Below are 14,561 nucleotides of genomic sequence, written 5' to 3'. Positions count from 1 at the left end.
AGTTGGCCAAAGGCGGAGCTGGCACACTGAAGCCAGTGGCGGATTTTGTCATCTCTATCTGTTTTGTCGGGAGGAGACTCACGAGATATGAAAAATGGTCCACGTTTGCCAGGGTCTCGCCGTGAATCCTGATCGATGGTGGATGATGTGCTGTGGGAGTGGGTTGGAAAAGGACATTTGCTTCCCGGATGTTTAAAGTAAGGCCCATCCTCTCGTATGCTTCAATGAAGAAGTCATTGATGACTCGGAACTCAGTCCCGAGTGAAGACATACACAAACATCTTCCGCATACTGAAGTTCAATGTCTGAAGTTGGAGTGACCATTATTTTGGAGTGGAGTGTTTGAGTGTTATAATATCTCAACTAACACTGCACCTAGGTTGAGGAGGTGGCCCTTTACATTTCATAGCATAATTTTGACACTCTAGACACACCAATGTGCAGAACCATGGGGAGTAGAGGATGGATGTTGTTTAATCTGCATCCTGCAGCCAGAAGAGACAGGCTGCAGATTCGGAGCTGGGTCTCAGGTCACAGTGACACTTTGTTTACCTTACACCCCATTACCCTACTGCAGTCAGGGACTGCCATTCATAGAATATTACAGTACAGAAGGAAGCCGGTCGGCCCATCATGCCTGAGCCAGCTCTTTGAAAGAGCTATCCAATTAGTCCCACTGTCCCTGTTCTTTCCCTATAGCCCTGCAAATGTTTCCTTTTCTAGTATAAATCTAATTCCCTTTCAAAAGTTACTGCTGAATCTGCTTCCACCATCCTTTCGGGCAGTGCATTCCAGATTATAACAACTTGCTGTGTAAAATTAAAAGCTCATAGACGCTCTGGTTCTTTTGCCAGTTATTTTAAATCTGTTCCCTCTGATTACCAAACCTCCTGCCACTGGAAACTGTTATGCCTTATTTACTCTATCAAAACATTTGATAATTTTGAACACCTCTATTAAATCTCCCGTTAACCGGCTGTGCTCTTCTGGCAGCATTCTGATATAAATGCAGAGTTCAAGAATGTGAACTGTGATCTAATGTTCTTCTAGATGAAAGTGAGCAAACAAGCACATTTTGCACGACAAGTTAATCGGAGACCTTGTTAAGAATATTAGAAAGTAGCTTCAAATGCCTCTTAGAATTTAAAACACTGTAAGGAATCTGGATCTGTGGGAGGGATAGAAATAACTGAACTCTTCCTTCTCTCTGCCTTTTGCCCTTTCAATCTCTCTCCTTACCTAGAGTTCCTGCTCCCCACCCAGCGAAACAAACATCTTTCTCCTTCCTGCCCCTTAAATTACACAAAAGCCATAAGGAGTCATAAAAAATGAGTAAATAATGGTACAATTTAGTAGCCTGGTTATAGTTACAGGAGGTTAGAGGAGCCAAGGAACACATCTTGCTTATAAAAATATGCACTGTGCGTATTACCTATGATACCCTGCTGGAAATAAATTGTTCCATCAAAGCATCCCTTCCCCATTAATAAGCAAAATCTCAGTGTCAATTTAGATGCACTGGAGAAGCATCTGCAGCTCTAGAAAATACCTCCTTTAAAAGCAAACATCCCACTGATCACATCCTACCTCACTGGTATTGGCTATGCTGGACTCCATTCTATATTGCAACCATACAAGGTGGCTGAGCATCACTAACAGATCTGCAGCTTCCCCACTGATCCATTTGAGTACAAAGTGCACTATTATGTTCACAGTGGCTGTTCTGTGAGCCAAGTTATGGAATTCCGGCATCAGCCTAACAGCACTTGGTCGGCTGTGCGCAACCCCACACAAGCACAGCAATCACGCTCCCTCATTCCAGAGTAGTGCTGGCCGCCAGGTGGGTAGCTTCATAAACATTGCTGCCTGGCCAAGTACAGAATAAACCAGGCCCTGCTCGCTGAGCTTTAGTTCTCCAATTCAGGTAATGCTCGGTAGAATCAGGCCAAAGCAATATGGGATTCAGGCCATGAGACCAGCGGGATTCAGGGACTTAAGAACCTTGCGCAGGTGAAGGACGATTCTTACAAGGACAAAACTTGGAGTACCTTACAACTCCCATTATATGCTAGCTGTGGTGGAGATTGAGGAAGGGTTGGACTAGGGGCTACCAACCCTCCATGATTGTCCTAGAGTCTCTAGGAATTAAAGATTAATCTCCTGGACATTGCTACAAGCAACCCAGGGGAACGACCATAGGAGCATTAGAAAAGGTGTGCTTGACAATTTTATTTGAATACTTTCATTTACTAGTTACAAAATGTTAGAGATGGAGGAAGGCTATTTGTCTGGGCAGGTGGTTGGAGGTGGGAGGTCAAATGATGAAATCTCTAGGAATGCATCCAACTAGACTGGGCAATCCTAGGTGCAGGGTCTCCTCCATTCTGCCCGATACTTGAGGTTTGATGGTAATGAAATGTGGGTAAAGAAAATGTTGAAAATCTAAGTAAAAATAGAAATTGCAAGAAATACAAAATAGGTTAATTAGAGCAGGAAAGGTTAAAAGGTATCGAGGGCTGAAGGGCCTGTACTGCGCTGTAATGTTCTATGTTCTATAACCCTTGATCAGAATTCAAAAATTGGGAGTCACTGTCGAAACTGAACAAATGTTGAAAATCAAAAATGACCATATGAAATGAAACCATTTTCATTCTGTCAAGACTACCTCTGTTCTGTCAGGTTGATTGCCTGATTAACTCATGCATGTTAATACTTCCTTCCACCAAACAAGATGATCATTTTCAGTCCCCGCTATCAACTTTGCTTCCCTTGCCACCTATTCTATAACCTCTCCTTTGTTCAGGATAGACTGAAACCTTCGTGCCTCCTTTCCCACAGAGCTGCGTTTTAAAGCATACTTCCTTATCATCAAGAACACTCACTTCATCCCTGCGTCATCTGCCTTCTCTCTCACTGACCCCATGCTGCCACTGAAACACTTATCCCTGCTCTACCTCTAGACTTAACTTTTCCAATGCTTTCCCAGGTGGCCTTCCTACCGCATAAACTCCAACTTTTTCAGAACAGCAGCCCAAACGCTGCCCCTCACTAATTCCCACCATCAATGAGTTACACTGGCTCCCTGTCTCCCAAAGAATCCTTTAATTCTTTTTCTGGAGTACAAGGGAGACTTGGTTAAGGGCTTGGCCACTTTCAATTTTTTTGCGAGGCTATGCAAGCACAGTAACCGTCTGGGAACCTTTGGCGCCATTTAGAGGGAACATTTGCACCCGCCCCTCCCCCCCCCACCACCATCCCAGGCCTCCAATGTATTGAGTTTAAAATCCTAGTCCTATTTTTATATCTCTCTCTTGCCTCACCACACCTCCTCATTTTCCCTCAAATACCCTTCTGTCCACTAAGTCTTGCTTTTTATGCATCTTTTCCCACTACTTTCACCCCACAATGGTGGCAGAGCCTTCAGCCATCTCAACCCTTCTCTCTGGAATTCTCTCCCTAAACTTTACTGTCCCTTCACTTTTCTCTTCAACATTAATGCCTTCTCAAGGCCCATCCATTCTACTCTTCCCCAACTCTCATGAGATGGCTCATGTATGTTCCTTCATTCCTTTAATTTATTTCCCCACTTCTTCCCTTTGATATAAAACACTTTGGCTCTTTTCTGTGTTCAAAGTGTTACATAAATAAAAGTAGTCATTCTCATTCTATTAACCAGAGGCCAGTATCAGAAGCCAAGAGGCACCAGTTCGACTCAGTTGACTAGCATTCACTATTTTCAAGAAACAGCAGGCCATCATTTAAAAATCAAATTTCAGATCAAAGTCTGGTTTTACTGGTATCAGCAACATAACTTATGCATGACATAACCAAATGTACCAAAGGGCTTCAGACACACCAATGAAAAATATCCATTCGTCCCCTCTCGCAAAATCAATAATGTAAAAAAACCCTAAAGCACTTTAACAATCTTTGTTAATGTTGATGGTGCAGTATCTTCACAGAATGATGCACTGCTGCAGTGGTGTAATTCCACCATACCCTCAAGTTCTCAGTCTTGGCTTCAACACTGTGCAAGGGCACAAACACTGAAGGGAATCCTTTCATGTACCTCCTAGTACTTCACAGCATCGCTGATAAAGCTTTTACCACAAGTCATTCATTCACCAACCTACTGTCTGGGACAAGAGCTAGTGTGTGGCTCATGGAGATTATTAAAACTGGGGAGAAAAACTGCAGGTTTCTTAGAAGAGTGCAATGCAAAAAAAAAATTCTTCAGGCTCTTTACTTTTTCCTCAGGGAATTGCTCCAATGCCCTCCAAATTCTAAGTGTAATTAATTACTTCTCTTGTGACACTGTTCTTCCTCTGGGACTGTTGGAGGCAAATGCGCAGGATGGCACATCATGTGGCTTTGTAATCAACCGAACTCTCTGCATTTGTATACCTGCACCGTGACACCATTTCCTATAATGCTACTAGCACAGAACTGGCTGTGTGGCTACAAGTAATCTAGAGGCACTTAAATTCATCAATAGATGGAAAGACCCATGATAATCTGGGTCCATGAGAACTCCAGACATCTCCTCCTTGTTATTTATATGCGCTTCTGACAGAGATAGGACTGAACATCTGTCATTGATGGTACTCACCTGATTCAAGAATACCTTTAAGTAGTAATTTTTTTAAAAAAGGAATTCTGATGACCTGACATTCCTTTTGCCCAGCTAGTCAAACTTTAAACCCTCATTCCTCATAACATCAGTGGCAATGCACAATACCTATAGGCAGTGATTTTACAAGTATTGGAAGAAAAGCCTCACCTGGCTACTGCAAGCCCCTGGAATTTTGTACCACATGCTATGTCACAATGTTTTTATTTATTTATTTATTTATTATTTTATTTAGAGATACAGCACTGAAACAGGCCCTTCGGCCCACCGAGTCTGTGCCAACGATCAACCACCCATTTATACTAATCCTACATTAATCCCATATTCCTACCACATCCCCAACTTCCCTCAATTCTCTTATCACCCACCTACACTAGGAGCAATTTACAACAGCCAATTTACCTATCAACCTGCAAGTCTTTGGTTGTGGGAGGAAGCCGGAGCACCCGGTGGAAACCCAGGCGGTCACAGGGAGAACTTGCAAACTCCACACAGGCAGTACCCAGAATCGAACCTGGGTTGCTGGAGCTGTGAGGCTGCGGTGCTAACCACTGCGTCACTGTGCCGCCCATTATATCAGAAAATTCTTTAAGAAAACATATTGGTGGACTTACTTGTGAAATCTTCCTGCGCGATCTTCAGTATCTGCATAGAGGAACATCTTGTAGGCATAGTTCTCTATGTGGGCATTCCCCACCACATCTTGAGTAATTGATTCGTTGTCACCCAACTGTTTCTTCATCTGGAAAGGAGACCAAAAAACAGTAAGCAGGCTTCAATTCTGATAACACAATAATTTTTTGGCAGCATATTATGATACAATAGCATCACCTTTTGACAGGGCATGGGGACGGTAGGGTGGGGGGTGAGGGTGGTGATGGTGATGGCAGCGACAGGCTTTTACACCATCAAGTGTTCCCAAGTGGAATGTTTCCTTTCAGCACGGCGTGAAACCATCAACAGCTTAGCCTCACCTAAGCACCATTCCCTGATTTAACGAGTCTTCCTTCTGGCTCTCTCCAATTCTTGGCCTTGTGCATTGGATTCTCATTGTAAAAAGCATGTGGGATTTGAACTCGACATGTTAATATTCTAAAAAGAGGAAAAGGACTCTATCCAATATAGATGACAGAGGTGGTTATAAAATGCTTTTGAGAGGTAGAACTAGAAATTCCTCACTGACCATGGAACCTGAGAAACCAAAGCAAAGACTTAATTTATAGGTAGATATTGGCCCAAAAATAGCGATGTCAGGTCAACAAACAGCACTTGCTGTTAATTAGACTTGCCCTTGCCTGCTTAATGTCAATGATATTTTGCCCTGCAGGTTGCTACAAGTGGCAGATGGCCCTCTACAGGTCATATGGAATCTGAGTAAACAGGGCAAGCAACTGTGCATCTCCTTAACCAAATTGAAGGATTGTGAAATGAACATACGAACATATGAACATACGAAACAGGAGCAGGAGTAGGCCACTCAGCCCTTCGAGTATGCTCCGCCATTCAGTAAGTGCATGGCTGAACTGATTATTCCACATTTCCACCTACCCCCGATAAACAAGGGGATGGAAGGTTATCAAGAATCTATCCACCTCTGCCTTAAAAATATTCAAAGACTCTGCTTCCACCGCCTTTGGAGGAAGAGAAATCCAAAGATTCACGACCCTCTAAGAGAAAATTTTTTTTCATCAGTGCAAGGTCTGAACAAAGTGTAAGCTAGAATGGTGAATTCAATGTCAAATCAGTACAACAGAGGGAAAGAAAGATTGGATTGAGAAAGGGGGAGAAAAGAGACAAAGTTAAAAAAAAATGCTTATTTTAACATTAAAAAAAAATTCCCAACAACTAAAACCTGAAGGAATGAGACTCCACACTTGTAATAATTAATTTTCAGTGTCAGAGACGTTGGCTGTCAGTAATTTACACTTATCATGCTGTTAAAAGGATATTTAGAAAATGTCAATTTTCTTTGGTGAGTTTAGTTCGTATACAGTGCAAGTACAGGAACTTAACACCAGCTCAATGCACTGGAACGGGGAGCCAGAGAGTGAGATGCCGTTTTCGCAAAGCTAACGTTAAGTGGCACATAAGGGCAGCAACTTTTGCATTTCCGTGTTCTATCACAGATCTGCCCTCGCCTAAAGTTGCGATGGTATTTGCATGTAAATAACTGTGAGCCTTGTGTTACTCTGACAGCAATTCTTGGACCATTAAATATTTCAAGAATAAAGAGAGACAGATCGACTAAATCTCCACCTTCTCATCATATCCCTAGTACGCCTTCCTTATCCCAGAAATATCTTGTTGGCTAAAATCCGTTTACACAGTACTTCTAAGTTCTTGATTTTTAACAGCACCCTTGGTCAGTGCAAATAACTTAAATAAATAACTTAAGACGGCATTATTTAACAAAGATCTACCATCCAAAAGAGGCTGTTTAGATATGAACAAATGTGGAATAACTATTGGATTCAACACACCATCAGCCTCATTATTTTTGAGCTGGTGGAACATTGACTGCGTGAATGACAGAAATTGCAAGCTCCAGAGGGAACCCTTAAAATTCTGGCAATGTATTTTGGCACATAAATGCTGCTTTTCTGTGTCTTATAATGATTCCAGCCTGAGACAAGCTGGATAATCATGTTTCAGAGTCCTGCCTTGGAAATGGCACTTCCAGGTGGGAGGCGAGAGACATTTTCAATGTAGTTTTTATTAATATTAAGTATGCAATTATATTTATCTTAGTTTGAAGGAAAGTTCAAGCATAACACCAGTGGTTAACTATAAATGATTTCCTACTAAAAGGATAGAGCAATACATAACTACACGGCCACTATGGTTCTTATACGATTACTGCAGTTTATCAAAATAAAAAGGGAACTTTTTTTTTAAAACTATACCAATGAAAGTTCATTCCTGGAATGGTGATCATTCAGAAATTTGAGATTCTGTACACTTTTACAAAGCTTTTCTTTGTAACCATCACAAGTCTACAGATTCTGGAAGATGTTACAGGGTGTAAGCATGTACTTTTTCCACAGTTGAGCACACCCTTCAATACTCAAAGGATCAATACTGCTTGCATGGTTTGACTTTTTTGAAACAGTAGAGTTAGAAGATTGTGGAGTTAAACGCACCAACTTCTAACTAAATGCATTTTATAAAATCTAATAGTTGATAAAAGCCACTATTCAATTGTGTCACAGAACCAAAATAATCACAGTCTGTGGGTAGTTAGGTTAGGTGATGTGAGGCACAATATCAGCCAGGTTCCCACTCCTAGAGCAGAAACAAAATACTGTGGATACTGGAAACCTGAAAGAGAAACAGAAAATGCCGAAAGTACTCAGTAGGTCAAGCAGCATCAGTGGACTGAAAAAAAGAGTTCACATTTCAGGTCATTCTGACAAAGGGCCAATTGACCTGAAACATTAACTGTTGCTCTTTCCACAGATGCTGCCTGATCTGCTGTGTATTTCCAGCATTTTCTGTTTTAATCACACTCCCAATAGCTATCCAGTCACTCTTGCTGGATTGGGAAGAACGTGGATGTCAGGTTAGGAAGGTTTGTATTCAAATTCACAAATAACCTGCTGGAGATTTAATAAGGGATTTTTTTGAAATCATGAATGGTTTTGATAGGAAGAATAGAGGGAAGGATTACTTCCACTGATCAGGGAGTCAATGGCAAAGGGTCTTCAATTTAAAATGGTCACTAAATGACTTGGAAGACTTCAGTGCGACGCCCATCTAAAAAAGCTTTACAGCGATCTGAAATGTTTAACATTTGACTGCAGGTTTAAGTAATAACTCAATATTTAGCTGACAGTGACATGAATAACTTGAGCTTCTTCCTCAGGGTTAAAAACATCACTCCACTACTCCACCGAATGACAGTTGGCATCTTGTTGCCAGGTATCACTGATCACATATTGAGAAGCTTCTACAGTAACTGAATTCAACTCACTCCACATGATATCAAGAAACAGCTGAAGGCACTGGATACTGCAAAGGCTATGGGCCCTGACAACATTCCGGCAATAGCACTGCAGACCTGTGCTCCAGAACTAGCTGCGCCCCAAGCCAAGCTGTTCCAGTACAGTTGCAACACTAGCATCTACCCGGCAATGTGGAAAATTGCACCGGTATGTCCTGTACATAAAAAGCAGAACAAATCCAACCCTGACAATTACCACCCCATCAGTCTACTCCTCATCATCAGCAAAGTGATGGAAGGTGTCGTCAACAGTGCTATCAAGCGGCACATGCTCAGCAATAACCTGCTCACTGATGCTCAGTTTGTGTTTCGCCAGGGCCACTCAGCTCCTGACCTCATTACAGCCTTGGTTCAAACATAGACAAAAGAGCTGAACTCAAGAGGTGAGGTGAAGTGAGAGTGACTGCTCTTGACATCAAGGCAGCATTTCACCGAATATGGCATCAAGGAGCCTTAGCAAAACTGGAGTCAATGGGAATCAGGGGAAATGCTCTCCGTTGGTTGGGGTCATACCTAGCACAAAGGAAGATGGTTGTGGTTGTTGGCAGTCAATCATCTCAGCTCCAGGACATCACTGCAGGAGTTCCTCAGGGTAGTGTCCGAGGCCCAACCATCTTCAGCTGCTTCATCTGTGACCTTCCCTCCATCATAAGGTCAGAAATGGGGATGTTCACTTATGATTGCGCAATGTCCAGCACTAGTCGCGACTCCTCAGATACTGAAGCAGTCTGTGTAGAAATGCAGCAAGACCTGGACAATATCCAGGCTTGGGCTGATAAGTGGCAAGCAGCATTCGCAGCACACAAGTGCCAGGCAATGACCAGCTCCAGCAAGAGAGAATCTAACCAGCTCCCCATGACGGTCAATGGCATTACCATCACTGAATCCTCCACTATCAACATCATGGGGGGGGGGGGTCACCACTGACCAGAAACTGAACTGGACCAGCCACATAAATGCTGTGGTTACAAGAGCAGGTCAGAGGCTAGGAATCCTGCGGCGAGTAACTCACCTCCTGACTCCCCAAAGCCTGTCCACCATCTACAAGGCACAAGTCAGGAGTGTAATGGAATACTCTCCACTTGCCTGGATGGGTGCAGCTCCAACAACACTCAAGAAGCTCGACACTATCCAGGACAAATTAGCCCGCTTGACTGACACTCCATTCACTACCTTCAACATTCACTCCCTCCACCACCGATGCACAGTGGCAGCAGTGCATCATCTATAAGATGCACTGCAGCAACTCACCAAGGCTCCTTCGACAGCATCTTCCAAACCCGCGGCCTCTACCACCTAGAAGGACAAGAGCAGTAGATGCATGGGAACACCACCACCTGCAAGTTCCCTTCCAAGCCACACACCATCCTGACTTGGAACTATATCACTGTTCCTTTACTATCACTGGGTCAAAATCCTAGAACTCCCTTCCTAACAACACTGTTGGTGTACCTATGCTCCAAGGACTGCAGCGGTTCAAGAAGGCAGCTCACCACCACCTTCTCAAGGGCAATTAGGGATGGGCAATAAATGCTGGTATAGCCAGTGACACCCACATCCCCCAAATGAATTAAAAAAAGACACACCCCCACTCTCCTGCCAGATCGTATTGAGGGGTAAGAGCACTAGTGAATTAACAGGGCAGGGCAGTATAGAGGCTAAGGACTTTATACTCCAGCTCGAAGGAAAAACAATGACTAGCCAGACTTCTTGGCCTGTGCAATTAAAAAAAAAAGAAAATCACCTTTTTTGGGCAGGTTACCAATCATAACCAATAGGAATTCAGGAAAACTCTATCCACTGAAGATAGATATTTGGACCCTAGAAATAATAAAGATCAGACTTGGCACAGACTCCTCTAGCCTTTCAACACCATTATATCATCCCTCAATTCAGCGAGGTGCTGAAACATTAAACCAAAACACAGGAATGAAATACACTAGAAAGCTGGATCAGACTTTGCAAAGATCGAGCCTTGCCATCCGTACCTCCTTGTAATATAATTAAAATTCTAACTGAAAAGTATTATAATCCATTTTAACTGTTTTTCTCCACATGTTTCTGTTAATAAGGAGCTGTATGCAAGACACTAAGTCTCTCAGTAAGTATTTCCCATACAGTCACATTGCAATGAAGTGACTTGTTCTGCAGATGACCAGGAAGACTGTCTTGCAAATCTGAGACGAACAATATGCTGGAACTTGGCACCATTTTAAAAATAAGGTCCCAGAGTATTCTGCACTGATGACTTGAGTGTGGCCCCAAGACACTAGCTTCAAAAAGGTAGCACTCCCTTAGTGGTGTGCTGCAGGTTAGGGTTTACCAACCCTCCAGGATTGTCCTGGAGTCTCCAGGAATTGAAGATTAACCTGCATGAGAGAAAAAAATCACAGGGGCATTAAAAAAAGGGTTTTTCCATTTTCTTTGAACACTTCTGTTTATTAGTTATAAAAAATATTTGGAGATGGGAATAAAGGTACCTGGACAGGCACCAGAAGTGCTGTAGCTGGCAAGGCTATGGACCAGGTGCTGGAAAGTGGGATTAGATTGGGCAGCTAGTTTTTTCACCCAGCGCAGACATGATGGGCTGCATGGCCTCCTTCTGTGTCGTAATTTTTCTATGGTTTTATGGTTGACAGACACTCATCCAATGAAGATGGATGTTCACTTTCCAATGGGCATAGGAAGGCCGTGGAAACGTCAGATGGATTTGTTGGACGATCAATGGAACGTGGAGGTGGGGCAGTTAGAGACAGGATGTCATTGGTGAAACCTCCAGCAATATGCCCAGAGTTGGCAAGCCTAGCTGATGTGCCACCTGGATTATAGGTTTAAGTGCTGGAACAGGGCTCAAAGCCACAACCTTCAAACTCAAGAGGAGTAAATGCCACCAACTTAACCAAGTAAACTCTACTACTGGTTACACTTTAATGAATGAGGTAGGTTCTAGAGTTGGGAATTTCCTTGGAACTCTGCCACTGTGACTTTGGCGGAGATAAAGAAAAAGCGGCTCCAAGGAAATTATCATCCTAGGCATCACGTAGGAACTTTATTCACTACCTTCTGTCTTGATCAAGCCTCTTTCAAGCAGAGGAAAGACACATCGCACCTGTCATCCCACTGGATTACAAGGTATCCTCGACTGTTGGGTCACTGGATAATATGAGGATCAGCTACAAGAGGTGATTACAGGTTGCGTAGTCAAGCCTAAAGGAAAAACAGGAAGGAATGGACAAAAAAACACCGAGAAACCATGGTGACTCTTGAGCTCTTCTCAATAAACCTCAATTGATATTCAAATAACTCCCGTGGTTGAGCAGTTCTCACTTTACACACTAAGTGGAGCCAGGCAGGGTTCCATCTCCTGTTGAAGGGAGGCGGGAAAGGAGAAATAAAAAGGTGGAACAAAGCAAGTCCTACTCTGAACTGTCAGCATGACGTCGGCTGTCTTAATTCTGCTCCCCTCACTCCCTCTGAACTTGCTGCGCTCTGTTCTCCCAGGTCCAACCCCAACATTGTGATCAAACCTGTCGATAAGGGTGGTGCTGTTGTTGTCTGGTGTACCAACTCTATCTTGCAGAGGCTGAGTGCCAACTCTCAGACACATGTTCCTACCTCCCCCTGAACCATGACTCCACCAGTGAACATCAAGCCACTGTCTCCTGGACTGGCCTTGACAGCATCGCACCTCATAGTCCCACAACTCTGAACAGCCCGCTTCTCTTTCCTTCCCAAAATCCAAACAGGACTGTCCTGGCAGACCCATCGTTTCAGCTTGTTCCTGCCCCACTGAACTTATTTCTTCCTATCTTGACTCCATTTTTTTCTCTCCTTGACCAGTCTCTTCCCACCTACATCAGTGACTCTTCTGACATCCTACGCCATTTGAAGGTACTGGATACTGCAAAGGCTGTGGGCCCTGACAACATCCTGACAATAGTACTGAATGCAGGAACGGTATAAAACACTGGTTAGGCCACAGCTGGAGTACTGCGTACAGTTCTGGTCACCACATTACAGGAAGGACATAATTGCTCTGGAGAGAGTACAGAGGACATTTACAAGAATGTTGCCAGGGCTTGAAAATTGCAGCTATGAGGAAAGATTGAATCAACTAGCGTTGTTTTCCCTAGAACAGAGGGGGCTAAGGGGTGACATAATTGAGGTGTACAAAATTATGAGGAGTCCAGATAAAAGTAGACAGGAAGGACCTGTTGCCCCTAGCAGAGAGGTCAATTAACAGGGGGCACAGATTTAAGGTGATTGGTAGAAGGATTAGAGGGGACATGAGGAAAAACATTTTCACCCAGAGGGTGGTGTGTGTCTGGAATTCACTGCCCAGATCGGTGGTGGAGGCAGAACCCCTCAACTGTTTTAAGAGGTACCTGGACATGCATGTGATATGCTATAACCTGCAAAGCTACGGACCAGGTGCTGGAAGGTGGGATTAGATTGGACGGCTAATTCTTTCAGCCGGCGCAGACATGAAGGGCTGAATGGCCTCCTTCTTGCCGTATCTTTTCTATGGTTTTATAGTTCTATGAAGAACTGTGCTCCAGAACTTGCTGCGCCCCTAGCCAAGCTGTTCCAGTACAGCTACGACACTAGCATCTACCCAGCAATGTGGAAAATTGCCCAGCTATGTCCTGTACACAAAAAGCAGGACAAATTCAACCTGGCCAATTACCATCTCATCAGTCTACTTTCGATCATCAGTAAAGTGATGAAGGTGTCGTCAACAGTGCCATCAAGCAGCACATGCTTAGCAATAACCTGTTCAGTGATGCTCAGTTTGGGTTCCGCCAGGGCCACTCAGCTCCTGACCTCATTACAGCCTTGGTTCAAACATGGACAGAAGAGCTGAATTCCAGAGGTGAGGTGAGAGTGACTGCCCTTGACATCAAGGCAGCATTTGACCGAGTATGGCATCAAGGAACCCTAGCAAAACTGGGAATCAGGGGGAATACACTCGGCTGGTTGGAGTCATAATCAGCGCAAAGGAAGATGGTTGTGGTTGTTGTTGGTCAATCATCTCAGCTCCAGGACATCACTGCAGGTGTTCCTCAGGGTAGTGTCCGAGGCCAAACCATCTTCAACTTCTTCATCAATGAACTTCTTTCAATCATAAGGTCAGAAGTGGGGATGTTCGCTGATGATTGCACAATGTTCAGCACCATTCACGGCTCCTCAGATACTGAAGTCCGTGTAGAAATGTAGCAAGACCTGGACAATATCCAGACTTGGGCTGATAAGTGGCAAGTAACATTCGCACCACACAAGTGCCAGGCAATGACCATCTTCAACAAGAGAGAATCTAACCATCTCCCCTTGACATTCAAAGGCATCACCCTCGCTGAATCCCTCGCTATCAACATCCTGGGGGTTACCATTGACCGGAAACAGAACTGGAGTGGCCATATAAATACCGTGGCTACAAGAGCAGGTCAGAGGCTGGGAATCATGCGGCGGATAACTCACCTGACTCCCCAGTGCCTGCCCACCATCTACAAGGCACAAGTCAGGAGTGTGATGGAATACTCTCCACTTGCCTGGATGGATGCAGCTCCAACAACACTCAAGAAGCTCGACACCATCCAGGACAAAGCAGCCACTTGACTGGCGCCCCATCTACAAACATTCACTCCCTCCACCACCGATGCACAGTGGCAGCAATGTGTACTATCTACAAGATGCACTGCAGCAACGCACAAAGGCTCCTTAGACAGCACCTTCCCAATCTGTGTCCTCTACCACCTAGAAGGACAAAGGCAGCAAATGCCCCTCCAAGCCACACACCACCCTGACTTAGAACTATAATTGCTGCTCCTTCACTGTCACTGGGTCAAAATGCTGGAACTACCTTCCCAGCAGCACTGTGGGTGTACCTACCCCACATGCACTGCAGCGGTTCAAGAAGGCAGCTCACCACCC

The 14,561-nt window shown here is 44.1% G+C and overlaps 1 protein-coding gene across 2 annotated transcripts in view; it reads right to left on the bottom strand.

Annotated features, from left to right (window-relative positions):
- Nucleotides 1-14,561, bottom strand: part of vta1 (vesicle (multivesicular body) trafficking 1) — a 165,451-nt gene that overhangs the window by 76,569 nt on the left and 74,321 nt on the right. For both annotated transcript variants that reach the window (XM_068045542.1, XM_068045544.1), the window contains one exon: nucleotides 5,245-5,372. In XM_068045542.1, the coding sequence (XP_067901643.1) occupies nucleotides 5,245-5,372 (128 nt within the window). The remainder of the gene's footprint in view (nucleotides 1-5,244; nucleotides 5,373-14,561) is intronic.

This window comes from Heterodontus francisci, chromosome 13 (assembly GCF_036365525.1).
Source record: "Heterodontus francisci isolate sHetFra1 chromosome 13, sHetFra1.hap1, whole genome shotgun sequence".
Lineage (NCBI taxonomy): Eukaryota > Metazoa > Chordata > Chondrichthyes > Heterodontiformes > Heterodontidae > Heterodontus > Heterodontus francisci.
Note: the sequence above shows the minus strand (reverse complement) of the source record. Positions and strands in the feature narration are given on the sequence as shown.